Source organism: Eupeodes corollae, chromosome 1 (assembly GCF_945859685.1).
Source record: "Eupeodes corollae chromosome 1, idEupCoro1.1, whole genome shotgun sequence".
Lineage (NCBI taxonomy): Eukaryota > Metazoa > Arthropoda > Insecta > Diptera > Syrphidae > Eupeodes > Eupeodes corollae.
The window spans coordinates 280,622,013-280,643,481 of NC_079147.1; the positions used below are offsets into that span (position 1 = coordinate 280,622,013).

The following is a 21,469-nucleotide window of genomic DNA, read 5'->3' on the forward strand; positions in this document are numbered from 1 at the left end:
AAAGTTCTTCGTGTGATCTACGGTCCCGTATGCATCGAAGGGGAGTGGAGGAGAAGATGGAACGACGAACTGTACGGGCTGTACAGCGACGTTGACTTAGCCAGAAGAGTTAAAGTCCAACGACTAAGATGGCTGGGTCACGTAGAGCACATGGAAACCAATTCTCCGGCCCAGAAAGTCTTCAAATCCGCACCCACAGAACAGCGCAGTAGAGGAAGACCGCGGATCAGGTGGCGCGCACAAGTGGAGGGTGACCTCACCCAACTTGGAGCGCGAAACTGGAGACATCTAGCTGAGACCGAGCTAGATGGAGAAGCTTATTGGGTGAGGCCCTAGTTCACACAGGACTGTAGCGCCACCTTAAGTAAGCAAGTAAGAACAATCGCTTCCGTTTCGTTTATTACAGAATTTGGCCCCTGTTACTTGAAAAAATTCAATACATATGTATTCTTACAGTACAAACCTTTTGGAAAAATATAAGATTGACACAAATCAATTTGCATAGCAAAAACTTCAAAATGCACTTCCCCGGGATATTTCAAAAGTGAACCTTTTCCTGCAGTAATGTATCATTGTTTAATAGACTTAAAACGAAACATATTGAAAAATACATTTTCTTGTAATCTTAACTTCTTTTCTTAAAGAAAGCTAAGTTTCGATAATTTGTTTTGAAAACTGATGATAAATTTGCAGAAATTGCAAAATAATAGGAAAAGAAATATGTTAGTTGGTAGAAGTTCAACTATTTAAAAAAAAAATATGTCATAAGAACGTAAGACCGCCATTTATCGTATTGTACTCTAATAGCCAATTAAATCATAAGATTTTCTTTCTTTTTTTTTTTTGAAAAACTAAACCGGTTGGAATTTTTCAATATTTTATATATTTTAATTTAAAACTTTCTTGTGTCACACTATAATTTAATATGTTTTTTTCTAAGAGAAAAAGGAAACAGCAAAATCAACAACAACAACAACACAGCATTGTGCATTTTTTGATTTGTCAATAAAGAATGCAAATACTACATAAATAACATGAGGTTTCGTCTTTGTTTTGTTTTTGTTTAAATCTTGTATAATTTTTAGTTTTACAATGCCAACATTTTAAAATTTTCTTTTTTTTTGTTCTGTTTTTATTGTTTTATTATATTTTATTCAAGATCATCAATAATAACACCACCGACAGGCCCCTCTCCCATACCACTAGGAACAACATCAGACACAGAATTGCTGCTGGCCGCAACCAATCTTGGTCCTTTTTCCTCTTCGGCTTCTGCTGTTGCTCGACTACCGAATTCTTGCATTTTCAGAATGAGCATTCCAAAGACTTGAGCCGGCAGTGATGTTTGTAAGACTTGTAGAAGTCGAGCGGGTTGTCCGCAAACGACAATAGCGTTTGCTAAATGCTCCACGCCACTTTCGAATTCACCTTGTCCAATGAGGGATTCTCCTAATTGAATTTCTTGCAAGAAATACCTGTAAAGAAATAGTGATACATTTTTATTAAAGTATGAACAACGGAAAATTAAATATTTTTTTTCAATTTTGCATTAGTTAGGAATCTTTGTTCTATCTTATTATCTATTATGAAATAACCACCGATAAACGACCAGTAAAATAAGGTTTCGGTAAAGTTTGTTCTTTGGGAATCGATATCTGTTATTTAACGATTCCGTGCAAATGAAAAAATAACAATACCCTTTCAAAAGTATGTTTTTCTGATCTATTTTGTTTCTGTGTTTTTGATTTCTGTTATCTTCGCATTACAAAGACCGCGCTATGAAAGTTTGTTTTAACTTCTTCATTGTAATATGTACACATACAACGCGTTAAGATTCTGGAAGCGTTTAGTGAAAATTGACATTAATATCAAAATACATTTTGTTCACTTCGGGATTTTTTTTAAGTAAAAATAATCTCAACTAAATGTGTCCGCAATCGAGAGAATTGTACGCTAGTTTTAACAAACAGGCTCTGTAGGAGATGTGAAAACACCTGTGCATGCTTGCGAAGTGCGTTTTACAGTATTTGAGTTGAAGGCTTCATCAATATGTACTTTAACCAAAATCATATCGGTAAGAAGTTAATTTGAATGGTGTTTGCTATCGCTAGACGATAACGTTTTTTTTTGGAACAGAAACTAAGGATATAAGGATATGGAAATGGACGATATGTGGGTTTGAAAGGATGCGACGGTTACACTTGCTACCGAGCTAACGAAACAGTGTTTTAAAATATAGGCAAGTCCTACAGAATTCAATCGATGCATATTAGATAATTTCCATGTAGTTTTAAAAATCAATGAAATGTATTGACAATTTCAATTAAAGTTAACGGGTTTTCGACTTAAAAAAAATTTATTGGAAAGTTGACTTAATAGTTAGTCAAGAAAAATTCCCAACTATCAAGTGAAGTCAACTTATGTCAAAATGACAGCTACTCTGTGTTTTATTTATTTTCTGCATAATTCTATTTGATGTTTTATGTAAAATGGTTCTTTGTCAAATTAGAAAAGGAATAAGTAATATTTCTTTGAAGTACAAAATGCAAGCCGAATATGAAAGTGAAGTTTATGACACTTGACCAACTAACTAATTGCCTTGGTCAAAATTTACGGCCAAAAGAATATGGTGGACTGCAAATGTAGTCCCTTATATTGCCTGAACATGCCCATTTTAATCAATTTTTAATCAACAATTGGCGTTTTTCTTTTTTAGCCCTGAGCAGAGTCTGAGCGAGCAGAGTAGAGTAGAGTTCTGAGAAGAGTACATTCAGAGCTCTATGATTTCATTATGAAACAACTTGAGCACTAAACTGTCATGATTTTAAATGTCGTCTGAAATGCGTTCAAAATTTTCTTTAATCAAATTAATTAATAAAACAGTCATAGAGTTGGTCCATTTGACTCCTGAAATAAATTTGATTCATAAAAATGCTATATGCAATTCATTTTTTCTAAATTATCTTCCTTCTACACTAAAGCGACTAGCCTCTTCCGCCATTTTAATTGTTTTGACGATAATTTTTTTAATTTCCCGGCTTTCAAATATCAAATTGTTTGTGTTCAGAATTTTTCTCCGTTTACTCTATCAAAAACTTGGCCAACGTCTTCTAAACGTTTTTACTCGTCTAATCACACAATTTTTTGTATTTTCAAATAAACAGCCGAATGTCTAATTGAAAATTGAATGATATTCATCCAATAACATCATCCAATTTTTAATTGGTGGAACAAATTTTAAAAGATAGTCGTTGTCACATTCTCTGTCATCTGTCTAGAAAATTGTCTTAAATCAATGTACCAATTTAATTATTTGCTTAAATCTTTCTACACGGTTGTAACAGACAATAGTTAATCGGAAGACACAAAATTGTCGGCAGTTGTCAGACGATTTTCTCCCAATACATTTTCTAATATTTGGATACTAATAAGCAACCGTATCAACGGACAATTTCCACTTGATAGAAAATAAGTAATAGCTATTGACAGTTCGGCTAATATTGAAATATTTTTCAATCGTGTATACTTAGCTTAAGATGTTTTACAAACTGATGACCATTAAGTAATAGGTTAGGTAAAAATGGCTGTCCATGATTGACACACTTAGGCCAGTTTAACACTAGTACAATTTATAACGATCATAAACCCAGTATAAGAAATCAATCATTTTTAATAAAGCTAATATGAGATTTTTTTGAATGTAGACGAAATGAGTTAATTAACAATTAAGTAAGGTATTTACATACTATTTTTAAATTTAGTCCAGTATAAACAATTTGTATACTTTTTTTTGGTGTTCAAGACCTTGACAATTTCGAGTGACTACAAAAAGTTGCGAAAACTACTTTTTCTCCGTTCGTGTAGCTTAAATGGTTTCAACACCTTTACCAAAATTGTTACGCATACAATTTTTGTCTTATTAATTTTTTTTCGCTCAACTATTACGGAGATTGAAGGCAGAAAGCGTATTTTTTGAAACTAAATTAGTAATGAACAATAAAAAAATGGCTACAAAAGAATAAGTGTAAGCTTAACTAGTTATCTAATCTTAACAGTTTCTTATTAAATACAATAATGGCAAGGACATGATGATTTCGAACTTCAGTAGTATGGCTGAGTGCTTAAAAATTGATTTCTGTAGCCAATTATTATAAAAATGGTATTACAAGCCCCAGATGAATTATTTAGAATGAGGTATACAAAATTTCGAGGTCATTAAAACGTTGAGCGCTTTTTCGCCTAAATCACACAAAAAGAGCTTGATTTCTTCTTGAATGAAGTATAATAAAATAACGTTATATAATCTACTGCAAAATTATATTTGTTCTAAAAATGATATAAGTCCACCTTAAGTAAGTTTAATCAACTGTTAATGTTATTATATTAGAGAATATTCCTTAGCACTTAGAACTTGCTAGAAATGGTACGTCACAACCCATTTCATCAAACGCTACATCTGTTGCTAATGCAAGACGCTATGATGGAGGCAAACATCAGGTGAAATAACATTACATTGACACGTGTCAAGTCACTACACAAATCTGTCGAACACTAAATTTAAAGCTTCCAAGGTGTTTTGCTATCTCTAAACAGATCGCATATAAGCTCGATAATGGGTGTCATTACCATGCACTGTCTTATACGAAAGCACATCACGTGGCTATATTATATTCTCAAATGTATTTCACAGAAACTGTAAGAGGAGGCCTAGTGACTTACAATTCTCAACCATTCCTGTGTGCGAGTAATGTTGTCAGGAATGAAGTTGACCTACAGTTTATATGCCGAATCCGAACGGCTAATTTGAGAAAGCACTTTTTCATTACAAGAGTTACTCTTGGAGAATTTGTCAATTCCTCGCAAGAGGCAGTACACGTGAAAAGACTTAAGATGTTATAGGCAGGGATCGAACCCAAGACCTTTGGCATGACAGTTCAACGCAATAATCAACATGCCACAGGTACTACACAATGGGCCATTAAGTGACAAAAAATTCAACTATTTAAAATCTAATTTAGTGAAAATGTACCCTATTCTCTTCAATAAAGTTTTCCTGTATCACTTTGTGTCTGTTTTTTTTATTTTGTGACGGTTAACAACTTACATTATCCCAATATGAAAACCGTATGTCACCTAAGGTTCAAAGATGTTTTGCTTTTAAACAAATCGCTTTATTTGTTGTTAAGTCGCAGTGCAGGTTGTCACATAATTAAGCCATAACATTTAAAACAGATACTTTAATAAATATTATTCCATGTAGATATTTTATCAGAATATATTAAAACTGTTTTATTATTAAGAAAATGTATTATTAAAAATTAACAGTTATGGGAAAAAGTAAAACCTCTACTCCATGTGAAAGAAAAATTGTTGTCAAATGCTTCAAAAAATACAAAAGTGTTATGAAAGTAAACAAGTTACTAGGTTTTGCTAGAGAAAAAGTTAGGAACGCAGTTCAATATTTAAAAAAAACACCAAACCTTTGAGAACCTACCTCGAAAAAAGCCACGAAAAACGACTCCGGCTGAGGAAAGAACATTAGTAAGGCTTTCTAAAGTAGATCCATTTTAAACATTCGTTTAATTAAGAGCCCAAATGGAGGTCGAACTATGTACAATTATCAGCAAAAACCATACGAAAGCGACGTTAAAAAAAATTTGAAAGGACGAATCGCTAGACGAAATCCCAACCTGTCAACAAAAATATTGCTCGAAGAATGAGGTTTGCTAAAGAACACCTTTATAAAAATCCAAATTTTTGGAATTTTGACTAATCCAAGTTCAACGTTTTTGGCAGTGACGGAAGACAGTATGTGAGGCGTCCTCCATTCAAAGTATTGGATTCGATATACACAAAAAAAAAAACTGTAAAACATGGATGGTTATCCTTGATGGTTTGGGGATGTTTTACATTATCAGGAGTTGGTTCATTGGTGGAATTTCATGGAAATATGACAGGAGAAATGTACAAGGACATTTTGGACAGTCATTTAAATAGGGATTATGCTGACAATTTACCGTTAGCCTGGATATTTCAACAGGACAACGACCCGAAGCATTACTCTCAGGTCGTTAAATACTCGTTTGAATCAAATTCAATCCAATGGAGTGGCCTGCTCAGATCTGAAAATCTATGGGGTCTAAGGCTTCTCTTTGGAACATTGTTAAAGAAGAGAGGTCAACAATAATTCCTTTCCAGTGTTCATTGCTTGTAGGTACAATGCAAAAAAATGAGCAGAAGTAATAAAGCAGAAAGGATATTCCACTACTTTTATTATTACTTTTATTCCACTTATTTTTACGTTTTACAAATTTCCAAAGGTTTTCAATCGGGTGGTGGCCAATTTATAATAGTGATGTTATGATCATTAAGCGAGGTTTTAACTCGTCTCTAAGTGTTCTTTGGATCGTTATCCTGCTAGAAGACCCAACGTAATAGCATTTCCCATTCTGCATATGGCAACATAACGTCCTCTAAAATATTTTTGTACACATATTGGTTCATTATTCCATTTATGGCTGAAATTTCTTATCACGTGATCTTCTTACGTGAGATATTCCATTTTATTGTATTTTGATTCGTCACTGAAAAGGACGCGACTCTATTTCTGCATGTCCCAAGAAAGATGTAGCTTAGCAAACTGCATTCTTTTTTCTGGCTTCGGAACGAAATTAAAGGTTTCTTAGAAAACCGATTGCAGCTCAAATCAACAACCGCCGACGAGATACCGTTCTTGTGCTTACATTTGAAACTCTTGTATCAATTTTGAGGCAGCAACCGCCAACCGACGACGAGATACTGTTCTTGTGCTTACATTTAATTAAAACTCTTGTACCAATTTTGAGGCAGATATGAAGGGATCTTTTTTGAGTTTTCTTATAAGCATAGCATCCGTTCCAAGACTTGTTTTACTTGGTTGACCGCCGCGATGCACTAAGAACACTTCTTTTGTTTTAAGATAACGGCTTATTATTTGTGATTTGATTGTGATTGATTTATTTACATTAAATATTTTTTAAATGTCTTTTTGTAAAATGGCCGAATAAAATTCGTCTACAATTTGCTGCCTTAACGGATCTCCAAGTTTAGAAGGTGCCAATTTTTACAAATTTTATAATGAAACCGATATAACTGGAGATGTGTTCAGGTCACGACCTTCAGACAAATTCTAAATGCAAGGCAATTTAATAATTGAAAAAAATAGAACGATGTAACTGTTAATAATTCAGTTAAACATTGATGACACTTTAGTTGCAAATGTTTTGTCGGGGGTGAATTTGAAGTTACTTGATACAATTAAACGTTTTATAGTGTAATAAACTTTAAATACACAGCTTTTTAAAAATATATGACAATTGTTTTGATTCTGAATAAAATTTTCATAAAAAAATGCTTACCTTTTTTTAAATTTATAAAAAATTAATTAAATATATAAAATACTAATGTTTTTATTTAATTTCGTTCAAACACGTGACAACCAGCTTCAGAGTTCTTTGCGCTAAGCAATTTCCAAATATCGGTGGTCGACGCGGACGTCTTGTATCTGAATGTGTTTTGAAACTGCTTGAAAGAGACTTGTTCTATTTGAAGTGGTTTTACGGAGAAGACATTTGGTGTCTTGAAAAATAATTTGAAATGCATTGTCCATTCTCTCAAATACAAAGTAGAAGCTGCAACTTCTTACGAATCAAGAGCATTATATAAAAAGTTAACATTTATTTACTTTAAGTGAATCTACTTTTGGTTTTAAACTATTTCCTCATGTCGAATTTAAATCACATCAACTTGATATGGTCGAAATCAAATCACTTGAAAATCTCAGAAATTGAAATGAAGAACAAGTAATTTCACTTCGTTTTAAGTTCGAAAAAAAAAATGAAATCGATATCGCTAAAAGTGAATTTGTGAACTCGAATTTTTATTTTCTATCGATTTCAATTTCATTTCGAGTGAAAGTGAAATGTAGAACCTTACTGAATGATGGAATGATTTTGATTTCATCACGAACCTCCTTCTACCTAACCTCTCATTACCATGAAAATTTGATTTTTGTAAAGTTCAACAATGAACAACTTTTTTGTAATATTCTATTCTTATTAAAATAAGTAATTGAAGTAAAATAAAACTATTTAAAAATACAAAATAGAAGGCACATTGGAAATCGATACGCCTTGCAAAAATGAAACTGACAAACTCCAACAAATTCTGTAAGGCTTTTGCCTTTGCCATGAGCAATATGTAATTATATGTAATATTTAAGGCATTACACAGAAAAGGTAAACACAAATGACAGTGACTCACCAACCCACAAACATGGAAGCCTAACCAGGAGGCATTCATTAGTAGGACGAATTAGTCTTAGCAAAACTTTGTTTGTTTCCTAAAATAAAATGCTTTTAGCATAATGAAATGAATGAAACACGAACTAAAAAGTGTGCCTACATCACATTACAACCAATACTCTATACTCTACTACCAAGTTCTATGTAAACTATTAACCTTCAAATAAATTTATTGTGCGTATTTTTCATTCCGATTTCATACACATAAATCTAACGTTTTAGGATCGCATGCGAACAACGAAAAAAAGAAAAACATACATTTCCACCAAAAAGGCACTCATTACATAACACAACGAATCAATTCTTTTTGTCCCACATTGATTTGCATGATGTTATCACTCGATTCATCAATGAAGGGAGTTCGATGATAAGAACTTAATGTACTTTAAACTCTTATTTAGATCCGACAGTCTTTAAAATAATATTTTGTTACCTTTCAATTGCCTCGTGGTCATTCAAATTGGGCATTCCACTCTTGGATGAGGTGCCATTCTTGCGTTGACGACGTCTCCCTACGAAAAGAATGATAGAACTTTAAGTAAGATTCTTGTAATTGATGACAAAATAAATGAAGAAACATACTCTCGCGGACTTTCTTTCTGTACTCGGGATCACTTCGACGTTGCTTATCGAAATAAATGCAATATCCAAGGAATAGTGTTCCGGCAACCCCAGCAGCAATCCCGATTGTAGTTTTGTTTATTTCAATCATTGTTGTCTGCTCCCCAGGTCAAATTATCATATATTTTAAAAAATATAATAATTTCGTTTCGATAAAATTAAAGTTTTAACTAATAATACAAATTATCTTTTTCTTTTTAATTTAAACAAACGAGGTAGCCGGACAATTCCCAATCTCGAGCTCGACACTCATTTGTGAAAATGTGAAAAACAGCTTTTGTCTCTACCAAATGATGGAAAATTATAAATGGGATAGAAATAGAAAAATCTAATAAGACAGAATGAGAATATGTGTTAGATTTCGATTATTGATTGTTGTCTCTTTTCAACGATGATATGTCGATGGCGGCTTGAGGCTAAGGGTTTTGTGTTTTTGAAATTTGGAATGAGGGTAGAGAGCCCACTTGCTTTCCAGAATGTTGTTTAGTTGCTTTTTATTAATCCCAGCTCACACGGAGAAACTAGTTGCTCGAGATATTTTTCGACGTTTTCTCTTGATTTTCTTGAAAGTTTCATGTGTGTTTTTAATTGTGGTTTAAAGTGTGTTGCACAGTTATTTAATTTTTTAAACCGGTATTCAACAATTCCCATGTGTTAATAAGTGAGTAGTACCCGTGGGGTGATGGGTAGTGCGTTCGAGTGTCACGACCAAGGTCTTGGGTTCGATCCATGCCTATGCCATCTAATGTATTTTTTTACGGGTACAGCCTCTTGCGAAGAACTGACAAATGCTCTAAGAGTAATTTTTTTCATGAAAAATGCTTTCTCAATTTAGCCGTTCGGACTCGGCATAAAACTGTAGCCCCTCTATTCCCTTCAAAATTACTCGCACACAGGAATGGTTGAGAGTTGTAAATCACTAGGGCCTAGTTCTCAGCGAACTGTTGCGCTACCTAATTTATTTATTTTTATTTTTTATTAAGTGAGAATTGAGCCAACTCGCAGCAGTATTGATTTACCAACTTTAGTGAGTTGAGTAGTGGATAGTGGGTTAAGGTTATTTTTGAATTAAAAGTGGATTTATATGTGTCTGCAAGAAACTCAGAAAATATTTTCGGACGACTAAAAATATTGCTTTAAAAACGAAACTGGCTATAATTCGGTATAGAGTGTTGCTTAATAGCGTTAAAGTTAAAAGGCTTCCAAATATTTGCATGAACGTCCTTATTAAATGAAAATTGAAATTAAATTCCTGAAAACCCCCCTATTTGAGCATTTGTCATCTTTTGACAAGTGAAAAATACGTCATTGCTAAAAACATAACATTAGGCTCCTCAAAAACAGATTTTAAATTTGCAAAAATAAGTTTCAGTCACACCCTCGCATTAAAGTTTCCTTTAATAAAATGATTGCTTGGTTGGCTGTATGGCATGTAGCGACATCTTTTCCTCCAATCCAGGCAATATATCGTTTCCCATTAACTGCACCATTATTACCAGTTTCATTTTTGAAGAAATATGGTCAAACAATTTTTTCTGAATATAAAGCCCAAACAGTGACTTTTTAAAGATGTAATGGTGGCGTCTCAACAATGGTCAGTGGATTATGATCACTGGAAATACCAAAATATAGCTCATTGAAGTACCCAGCACGCTTCATGGTTGTTCGGCTTCAAATCTTCCACGTGTTGGATTTTAAAAGCTTGCAAACCAAGATCCTTCAACAAATCCTTTCATAAAGTAGATGCGCGCAGCGTCGGATGATGCTATTGTTATTATAGCGTGACGATTCTCAGAATACGCATTACCCACAAGATTAAACGTGGTGTAGAAGTGATCTATTGCTGCAATTACTCGCACACAGGAATGTTTGAGAGTTGTAAGTCACTAGGCCTTGGTTCTCTGGACTGTTAAGCCACCTAATTTATTTATTTATTAGAACCGATCCATAGTTGCTGGGATTACAGACTCTGTTAAGCGATTATGTTCACCAAATATTGGATTATTAGTTATGCTTATGAAGAAAAAAATATAGTTGGGAAATCTATGTCATTATCAAATCAGCTGTTTTAATATGTCAAAAAGAAAATATATTTGATTGGGTTGTGATTGAATAATAAAATGAACAGAAGTAAAATAAACAAATTTCAATTATTCTGGTCATATTTTCATGGTGTCAAATCTAGGGTTCATTGGATTTCAAATTATTATTAACTCTTCTCGTAGTTAAATCACTAAATTCATTTAATCATCATATTCATTTTTTTATTTCAATTATAGACGAGAAATGCATTGACATTTCGTCATTATTATTTCCTTTTTATGTCTTTATGCTAAGGTTGCTAAAGTTTAAGAGTCAATTTATGTTCTTAAGTATCAACATAAATCCATTAGTTAATGCAAAAGTTATTAGAAAAAAAAAATACAAAAAATGTTACCACTAATTTCACCGTGTAACAGGGCACAAACATTTATTATGTATTACTGAACACATTTGGTCATTTTCTTTCGCTGAACACATTCACTCATAATACAAAACCAACGCGAAAGTTGAAATCAAAATTGACAGATAATTTTCTTGTGGTGCCGATGCCGACGTCCCACACAAATCATCCGAATTCGTTTTGGATTATTTTACTATTTTGTGTTTAAATTGATCGAATTTCTTAATTGAAAATAAACAATAAGTGTATACACTATGGCTTTGCCAGCAAATTATAAACAAATTGCACTCAATTTACCCTCAGGGCCTAGTGGATCTGGTGGTCGTAAGTTTCTTCAATTATTTTCAATATGTAAATTGTTTTATTTTTTCTTGCTTATTTCTTTTTTAATCTATAACGAAAAGTATGTACACAAAAAATATATCTAAATGTATTATATTTATATTAATTATTGGATAAAAGCATGTCTAATTAGTCCCCTAATTATAATTATTATTATCTTGCATAAAACTTTTTTATTTATAAATCATTGGGCGTCGTCGTCGCCAAAAAGAGTTTAGGTTCGCTTTTCCGGATAAGTCAACCACAGACGAGACAGTCGCTAGAATATATTAATTATGTTTTGTATGTTGTTATTTTTTTCTTGTGCGGACTTATTGCGCCAAATCGCGAATGATTTTCCAATAAGTACCTAGACTTATTATTTCTAAACTTGAAATCTATACACATTCGAAAATACAAACTTTTGAAGAACAAAATGTTAATTTAATTTTTGCTTAACTTCTGTTTACCTACCCACAGAAAAATTATATTTTGTTCTTAGATGATGTTGATTGTTATTTAACTCATTTATAAATTAGTCCCTTTTACTACAACATAAATCTATAAAAAGACAAATTTCTTTCTCATACGAATGTTGTTTGGGTTCAGAAGAAATTTTAAAATAGGTTTACTTTTGTGAGTAAAGTCGCAAAGCTGCTCAATGAATATTGTTCGGGTGACGAATAATTGGATAACTGTTAAACAACTGGACCATTAGATTGACAACTGATTTGAGTCGATTAACTTGAAACACATAAAACAATAGCAAGATAACTTTATGTACAACTTGCATTCTTTAAATAGGCTTAAAGTTACAACTTTTTGTTTACAATTCGTACACAATTCTGTTTATAAATTATTTAAAATCACATTTATTCATTGGTCGTTGTTCGCTCTCATATAAACAGCCCTTTAGAGGCTGCTTAGTGCTACACAAATCCAAAGGTCATTGATTCTACAACGGATCGAAAAAATAATATATTTTGTAATATACCATCACGTAACTAGGAATAAAACCCTTATAAATGGTTCAAAACTAAGAAGTTTTTTATGCCATTAGAAAATGTTTTAGAGAATTATAATAATCTAATAAAATAAAAGAGTCCACTTTTTACCACATATTGGGCGGTACCTTAGCCATAACTTGATGAATGTTGGTTTTTAAGTATCTGCATAGACACGGTCTTTCGCGTAGCCCCACACATAAAGTCCAGCGGTGTCAAATCGCATTATCTTGGGGGCCAGTCGATATCGCCACGACGAGAAATTACGCGGCCAGGAAATTCCAATTAAGTCATATTCGCTCGATTTGTGTGACATGTGGCACCATTTCGTTGAAAACACATATTCTCCAAATCGTATTCTTCAATAGCAGGCAAAATAAAGTCGGTGGTCATATGACTATAAAGCTCTGAATTGATGGCGATAGTCGTTCCATTGTCGTTTTTGAAGAATTAAGGTAAATTCACACCTCCGGATCAAAGAGCGCGGCAAACAGTGAATTTTTGTGGATGTTATAGCCCCTCTTCAATTACTTGAGGATTCTCAGAAGCCCAAATACACCAATTTTTGTATTAACATACCCACCGAGTGAGGAATGTCCTTCATCGCTGAATAAAATTTTGTTGTAAAAATCATCGTCCACCTGTTGTTCAAGCACCCATTTGACGAATCTAAATACCACGGTTTAATTGGTCAGCTGCCATCAGTTGTTGTGTGAGCTGACCTTTATAGGGATGTTAGTGTAGGTCCATATGCCAAATACGCCATAATGTGCAGTAAGACACTCATAATTCCTGAGAACGACGAGGAATTGACTCAATCAGGGCTGATGCACATGCCTTGCGATAAATGTTACCAATACAGTCTCTTCAAATTTCTTCACAATTTTGCCAATTACTTGCGTAGGTCGTTCGACGATTATGTGAACCATGATCTCCTCTTAAAGCACGATATGTGGATGTGGCAGATTAACCATTTTTATAGTAGGTTTTAACAATTTGTATGCGTTGTGCGTAAGTAAAGCGATCCAATTTTGTAAATGTCAGACTTCCGCTGAAGAAAACAAATATTGGTTTAACAATTTAGTTTATTAAATGTCGAATTGCAGCCGTATACTTTTGAAACCACAAAATGGATAATCCGTTAATACCTTACGATTGTGCACTTTCTTCAAATTCGTTCATAATTTTACCCACTGCTGGAAAAGTCAGTTGATTATGACGATCGGAATCATCGCGTAATGCGCGAGTTTTAATCACCACTTTGTTGTAAGTTTTTCTAATTTCAACGCGTTGTTGAATTACCAACCGATTGATTATAAATAGTTATATATTATATAATATGGCACTTCAAATAAAAGCTCAGTGTAATAGGTATCGAATTCCAGCGCTATCAACTTGACACTAGAAATGAAAGACCGTATTCATTAACTTAAAGAACTTGGTAACAAAACTCCATTACACTTTATGGGGTATCTGGACATGTTGGCGTTAAGGGAAATTAAGATGCAGGGGCCCTACTATGTAACTCGATTCTACTTTTGATTCTATTCGAAACTCATATCCGATTCTACTTTCAAATCTGATGCCGGTTATACCAACTTGTTTTAAAAAAATGTTGTACTTTCGAACAAGTATCGAGTTGTTTGACAGTTAAAAAAAAAGCATACAATTTTTTAACAAGAATAATTATACAACAATGGACACAGAAAATGCAAGGTAATGAAGAACGGTACGAGCAAAATGAACGCAGAAGAATAAGAGATAATAGCAACATAATGGAGCTGAGTGAGAAAATGTTTGTACATAATATATGTAACGGTAGAATATTTGAACGCATTCTTAATGAAAAATATATACTTTTGTTTTAGTTTTGTTAAGAATTATCGTCTTTCTAAAGACGGATTTATGTTCTTACTTACCACCATATCATCCGACATTACTACTCGCAGAAGACAAAATGCTGTTCCGATTATCATTAAGTTATCAGTAGCATTGAAGTTTTCGGCAACAGGAGGTTACCAAAACCAAATCGATGGTGACAAGAATGATGGACTTTCACAGCAAACCATGTCAAAAATACGAAGTTTTGACTTCAATCGAAAGAGTCGTGTACCCGCTAATGATGAATTTTAAATTGATAATGAAGAGAAACGAAAGTCCAAACGCTATTTTTGGCAAAAATCACGAATTCCCGGTGTAATTGGGGTGGTAGATAACATAACAAAGATAACAGATATAACATTTTACTTACACTTTGACAAAAAAAACTTCGCTCGCAAACACATTTGATGTAGAATGATTACTTTCGATTTCGCCTTTTTTTGAAATCTACTTTCGAGTTACATAGTTCCTCATTAATTCGAAAATTAGCACTACTAGAACTATTCGATTCTCGTTGGTTCAAAAATAGTCAAATAGAGACATAGTAACAATTTTTCGAATTAGAGAATTCATTGTAGAATCGAGTTAAATAGTAGGGCCCCAGACACTGACATTGATTAAAAACAAAATAAAAAAGATGAGTAGAAAAGAACTCCCTTAAACGAAGCAGACAAAAATATTAAGGACTTAAGTTTAGTACTTGGCCGTACAAACAGTGTCAGTAATAGGTTGTGTAGCATTTACCTTCCTCCTAAGTTTCTTAAAGAGATTAACTTGTATCAAGAACTTTAAAACTGTGAGAGCTTACTCCAGTTCTAGAAGGACACCTTTGATGCTTAGGTCGTATGCACTTACCCCAAACTTAATTAATCCAGTCGTAGTCAAGCTGTCCATATATTTATTTGTTTGCTATGGATCCTAAAAATTGCGTTGCATTTGACTTAATGAAGTCAAAGAATAATACATTAAATTTAAAAATTAATAGGAAATCAAAAATCACCGTTTTTAAACAAAAAAAGGATCATAGTTTCCTTTCAAACAAAAAAAAACTATCCAAAAGTTTGGAGTTCTTGATAAGGGGGTCAACTTTAGCCTTGAATTCCGTTCCAATGTTTTAGTTTTGACAAGCTATATTTATTTTTGTCGAACGTAATACTAATTTACACCGACCGTGCCTGTGATTAGGTGATTTCGTTTTAGTAAAATATCCAAATAACATTTTAGCTTGACTAAAGTCTTAAATTAAGTAACTAGTAAATCCACTTTTTTCACCATAAATAAGTAAATTATATATTGCTCCTTTTTGTCTAAAGTTCCAAAGAGTAAAAAATACTACTCCACATTTATTTAAAGCTTTTCTCTTAACTACTTGCTTTTTGTATTTCTACTCGCTTGTGAAAACATAAATATACAATTATTTATAAAACTAAACTAAAATAAAAATTGCTTTTTTCTAACAAAGAATGGAAACGGGCGACCACATTTTCAAACTCATTTTTAAACGTTCATTTAAAAATTAAATTAATTCAAATTTTGTACCTTTGGTTTATTTTAATTTGTTCTTGTTTTTTTTTTAATTTCATACCCAATTGGATTTAATATATAAATAAAATATTGAGAATCATTTTTGTCATAAGAATTTTTTTTTGTTGTTAAATTTAATAATACGTTTCAAAATTTCTTTTTACAAAATATTACAAACAAAAATTAATTAAAACAGATATGCAGTCGTCTGCCGTTCCCGCATCGTTCAACATTCTTAAAGGTAATAATAAAAACATCGAATTATTTTGCAAAGTCTCTTTTCTGTAAGTGCAACATATTGTAGTGGTAATGTTGTTTATTTTTTTTTTTCAATATTCTTATTCGTATTTTCGAGCTACTGAAAGTACAATCATTTTCTATATCAGCTTTTTCATCCCCTCGCAATAAAATTCTTTATTTTCTAACAAACATTTAACATTCATTATATTTTTTGTTCTTGTTGTTGGTTAGTTATTTTTTTTGGGTCTTTCTTATATTTCTTATCTTTGAAAGTCTTTTAAATGAATTTGATTTTGTATTGAAATGACACAGAAAGGCTCAGAGCGTCTGGCGGTGGAAGTAGTTCCGAGAGGAATAAAGATACCACACCGATTTTTACGCACAGTAATCATGGGAATCCGGCATTTACTCCACAGAAGACTGGAAAATCATCAGTAAGTTCCACCTTTCTTCCATCAATCAAAGAATATAGTCATGATTTTTATTTTGTTTAATAAAGAAAAATCAAACTGAATCTCGAGCTCCAAAACCTCCTAAACCACCAGAGAAACCGATTTTACCATATATGCGCTATTCGAAGAAAGTTTGGGACAGTGTGAAGTCAGCTAATCCTGAACTCAAGTTATGGGAACTTGGCAAGAAAATCGGATCGATGTGGAAAAATGCAACAGATGCAGAAAAACAAGAATTTATTGACGAATATGAAGCTGAAAAGGTAAATTTCAAGTTCAGTGAATTGTAAAGAAAAGGTCTAACTCTCATTTCTTGTTTATAAGGTTGAATATGAAAAAGCCCTGAAGGCTTACCACAATTCACCAGCGTATTTGGCTTTCATTGCAGCTAAAAACAAAACTAAACCTGGTATGTCTAATTTGCTTGCTATGCCCATGTTATAAAATTCTGACATTGAAAAATTGTTGTATTGATGTGAGATTTAAAAAAAACATGGACTTTGAATTTCTGTTTCAAATGTTGTTCTCTTTGTTTCTTATTTTGTGGTATAATATTATTTCTCAAAAGCTAACCCAGACACTGATGTCCATGAGACTCCATCACGTTCAAGTGGCAAAGGACAACAGGAACGTAGAATTGACATTCAACCGGCTGAAGATGAGGATGGTATAACAAAAATACACACATTCCATATTATCTTAATTACTAACTTAAAAAACATTAATTAAAGATCAAGACGATGGTTATTCCTTTAAACACGTGGCCTATGCCCGTTTCCTACGAAATCATAGATTAATCAATGAAATATTTTCGGATGCGGTTGTTCCTGATGTTCGTTCGGTTGTCACTACGCATCGGATGCAAGTATTAAAGAAGCAAGTTAGCTCCCTGACAATGCATCAGACAAAACTCGAAGCTGAACTGCAACAAATGGAAGAGAAATTCGAGACAAAAAAACGCAAAATGATTGAATCGAGTGATACATTTCAGGAAGAACTGAAAAGGGTTTGTAAAATATAATGAAACAAAGACCATTGTCCAAACTTATATGTACTTCCTTTTTGTTTTAATTAAAGCACTGCAAACCAGCTGTGGATGAGGAGACTTTCCAAAAGATGGTTCAAAAAATGTACGAAGAAATGCGTAAAGAACGCCAAAAATGTGCCGATGATGCACCAAATATGTCTCTCAATCCAATGCTAAATAAGCCACCTCCCGTGCGTCCTGATGATCCAAAACTTTTTGCTCCCCCTCAAATGAACAGTCCTGTTCAAATTCCATCTAAACAAGGCATAACTAGTGCTGAAAGTACCAAAATGGAACCTGAGGTTAGTAATGCAGATTAAATTTTAATTTGTTTTTATAGAAAAAAAAACCATTTACTCTCTGTAAAGCCTATGGAAATAGAACCCACTTTGAAACCATCTGTACCACCACCGGCCAGCAAACCAGATAAACCAAAACCTGTTCCGACCAAAGAACCTGGATCGGAAAGTCCCAAAAAGGCAGCGGCAAATGCACGTAAGAATGAGCCTTGGGGAGAGAGACCTCCTTTAGAGTCACAATTAACACCGCCACCTCCGCAATTACCGGCTCCCAAAGAACCAATAGCTGAACCAACAGCAGGTGGCGCTCCAGGTGGTGCCCCAGTACCTCAAAATGTCAGTTTAAGTCCAAGCTTGAATATGCGTCCTCCTTCTACAACTCCCCAACCACCTCCAATTCAACCCCAACAACAAAACTCTCCCATGCCACATGGTCTACCACCACAGGTACCACATACTGCTCCGCCGCAGTTGCCTCCTGTGCCACAACCACCAAGCACAGAACCCTCTACCGCTCCGCAACCACCACAACAACCACAACAACCGCAACAACCACAACCACCGGCACCACAACCACCAACAAGTGTGCAACAAACTTCGGCGGCAATTCAATCCCATCATCCACCACCGCCGCCGCAGCATCACCTCCCACCTCACATGGCTGGGCATCCGTCTTTGCCGGGACACCCTAGCATGCCCCAATCTGGTTATGGTGGCTATGCACCCACTGGGGGACCTCACAGGTCGCCTTACTACCCGCCTCAATATGGTGGCCATCCTCCTCAAGCATACGGTCAATATCCTCCGTATCCTTATCATCAGCAATACGGACCTCCTCCGCCACCTTCGCATTATATGAGCCCCCGTCCGCCACATGGGCCACCACTTCATTACCAAGATCATTCCTCTTCTCCGGGGCAACAGCAACCTCATGGGCCGCATGAAGGTCATCATCCAGGCTATACACCTGCTCAATTAAATGCTACTCCTCCAATGCAACAACAACAACAGCAGCAACAACAACAAAGTTCTTCATCTTCAATGCCCCCAGGAGCTCCACCTTCTGAAGGTTATTCTCATTAATTTCATTTAGTAGTTTAGTCTTGATTTTATAAATTTTCTTTCAGGTGCTAAACGTGAAATGGATACCGATGCTGAAAAAAAAGATTCTGAATAATTTGGTATGGGTTAAGATTCAATTTATTTTTAGGTTGAGATTTTCGAAAATGATTTTAGGATTGTTTTATTTTAATCAAAAATTATGTACATTTTAACTAAAAGATGAAGATCATACCATAGTCCTATAGATTTTGTTGCATTCTAATCAAATAAATATTCACTAAGATACATTTTTGGTAATACAAATTTCTTTTAATTTTAGTTTTTAAAGTACACTTTTCGAGAAAATGAGTACTCCAAAAAATCTTTTCTTTTTTGTTGAAAAAGTTAGGTTTGTAGCTAACTTTCCTGAGTACTGAATAGGAAATAAATTGAGGTCATCACTAAATGAGTCTTGATCTTCCTTAAGTGCGAATTTGCTAGGACGAGAGGCCGAATAGATATCCGTCTAGTTTTGTTTTTTTTTTGTGTTTTGTAATGGCTGGCAAGTTTTATGTTCAGCACTGTAACAATCGGGGCTCCGAAAAAATGTCTTTGTATTTACGTCCACATTGTATTAAACAGTCCAGCAGCTTTGGCTCCAATCGAGACTGATGTTCGTGAAAACACCGATCATTCGGAGTAACCTTCATTGTTATAGTTTAGTGCTCCTATTCAAAACAGGTCATTCATACAGGTCTGGATTATAATTCGACTTCGAAAGAACTCGATCTGATTTACGACCCCAGAGCTTTGTATCCCATTTCCCCCACAGTGAGATCGTTGTTACGGGCAATTTCAAACCACAAACAACACCCGAGGGAAGGTATGTCAAGAGTTTTGTTGAGTTAAACAAACTTGGACTCCTGACGTTCCATATGAATATACCGTCGGTTTATTACCGCCTTTAGGCTCATTAGACTTTTGGTGTCATATCTGAACAAGTCTTATGTCAGAAAAAAAGCTGCAGCTACGAGAAAGCTAAGTGCGACGGTCTCAACAACTTCTTCAGCAACTTAAACTGGTAACTACTTTTAATCGTTATTAACAAAGCCTCCAGTGCAAATATGATTATGAATTAAATTGTCAATCTAGAAAGATTGATAAATCCAATTTGCTTGCAGAAAAGTTTGTTGTTAATTCGACACTGTCAGAGAAGTGCTGACACCTCCTGTACTTGAGAGCGTAAACAATTGTATGGGACAAATTTTCTTTCGCACTCATTTAGTTGCTATCAGCTAGGTTTCCAAAATCGAGTGAAATGAAAATCTAGTGAAATCGTTTTCAGAGTCCTACCATTCGATTGATTTTATAACTTCCAATACTTTTCGAAATCATTTCATTAATCAATAAATAATTCATTAGATTGTATAAATTCTTATGTTTTTATTTGTTCTGTGCTCATAAAGTAAATATAAAATATTAGTGGCTAGCTGTAAGGAATATACTATGGTAGCCTTCCTGGATATTGAGGGCTGTTTCGACAACGTTGACACATCTGCTATGACGACCTTAAACGTCGAATACTCACTCTGTGAGTTGATTAATCTAATGCCAAAAAACAGGATCATCAACTCTAAGATGGGGGATTTTTGTACGAAAAGGTCTGTCGGTAGATGCACTCCGCAAGGTTGTGGTCTGTCCCCTCTCCTGAGGAACATAGAGGTTAACGAACTGCTAATATCCCTTGAGAGGGAAGGCTACAGCCTAATACACTGAGAGACCTCCTCCAAAACGCACTCAATATGCTCACTAGATACTGTGGACTCAAAAAACAGACTTCATCCTTTTTACAAGGAAATACAAGATCCCAGTAATTTTACCTCCTTCAATAAAAGGTGTACCACTAATTTTTACTAATGAAACCAAATATCTTAGTCTGATAATGGGCAAAAAATTAAGTTGGAAAGAAAGCAATAGAAAGCAAATGGTATTTTCAACCTCGCATTAACTATTGGCTATACACATCGTTCATCTGACCAATACTTATGTACGGGGTTGCAGTATGGTGGACTGCACTGGAGAAAGTAACATACTACGACAAACTCAGCAGAGTCCAACGCACTGCATGTCTCTGTATAAGCGGGCATTAGGAACCACACGCTCAGCAGCGTTAGATACTCTCCTTCATCTGACACCACTCGACATCTTCAGCAAACAAGTGGCAGCGACTACAGCTATAAGACTCAACGCCTCATCACAATGGACCAGCAACAA

At 34.3% G+C, this 21,469-nt stretch overlaps 2 protein-coding genes across 3 annotated transcripts; one reads left to right on the forward strand and one right to left on the reverse strand.

The window, feature by feature from the left end:
- Positions 1-860: 860 nt before the first annotated feature.
- Positions 861-9,265, reverse strand: LOC129942217 (mitochondrial import receptor subunit TOM20 homolog). Its single transcript, XM_056051072.1, has 3 exons — positions 8,925-9,265; positions 8,776-8,854; positions 861-1,475 (listed from the first exon to the last, which is right to left on the reverse strand). The coding sequence occupies exons 1-3, from the start codon at positions 9,052-9,054 to the stop codon at positions 1,151-1,153; spliced, it is 534 nt and encodes a 177-aa protein (XP_055907047.1). The 5' UTR covers positions 9,055-9,265; the 3' UTR covers positions 861-1,150.
- Positions 9,266-11,523: 2,258 nt separating this feature from the next.
- On the forward strand, positions 11,524-19,519 carry LOC129940078 (SWI/SNF-related matrix-associated actin-dependent regulator of chromatin subfamily E member 1-like). Of its 2 annotated transcripts, XM_056048317.1 has the most exons (10): positions 11,524-11,730; positions 16,333-16,377; positions 16,689-16,810; positions 16,876-17,091; positions 17,153-17,237; positions 17,397-17,495; positions 17,560-17,834; positions 17,906-18,157; positions 18,224-19,223; positions 19,282-19,519. In XM_056048317.1, exons 1-10 carry the CDS (start codon positions 11,661-11,663, stop codon positions 19,329-19,331), a joined length of 2,214 nt encoding a protein of 737 aa, XP_055904292.1. In that variant the 5' UTR covers positions 11,524-11,660; the 3' UTR covers positions 19,332-19,519. The 2 variants fall into 2 exon arrangements, with proteins under 2 accessions (XP_055904292.1, XP_055904293.1); XM_056048318.1 differs by lacking the exon at positions 16,333-16,377 and having other exon boundaries at positions 11,525-11,730.
- The last annotated feature ends 1,950 nt before the right edge of the window (positions 19,520-21,469 follow it).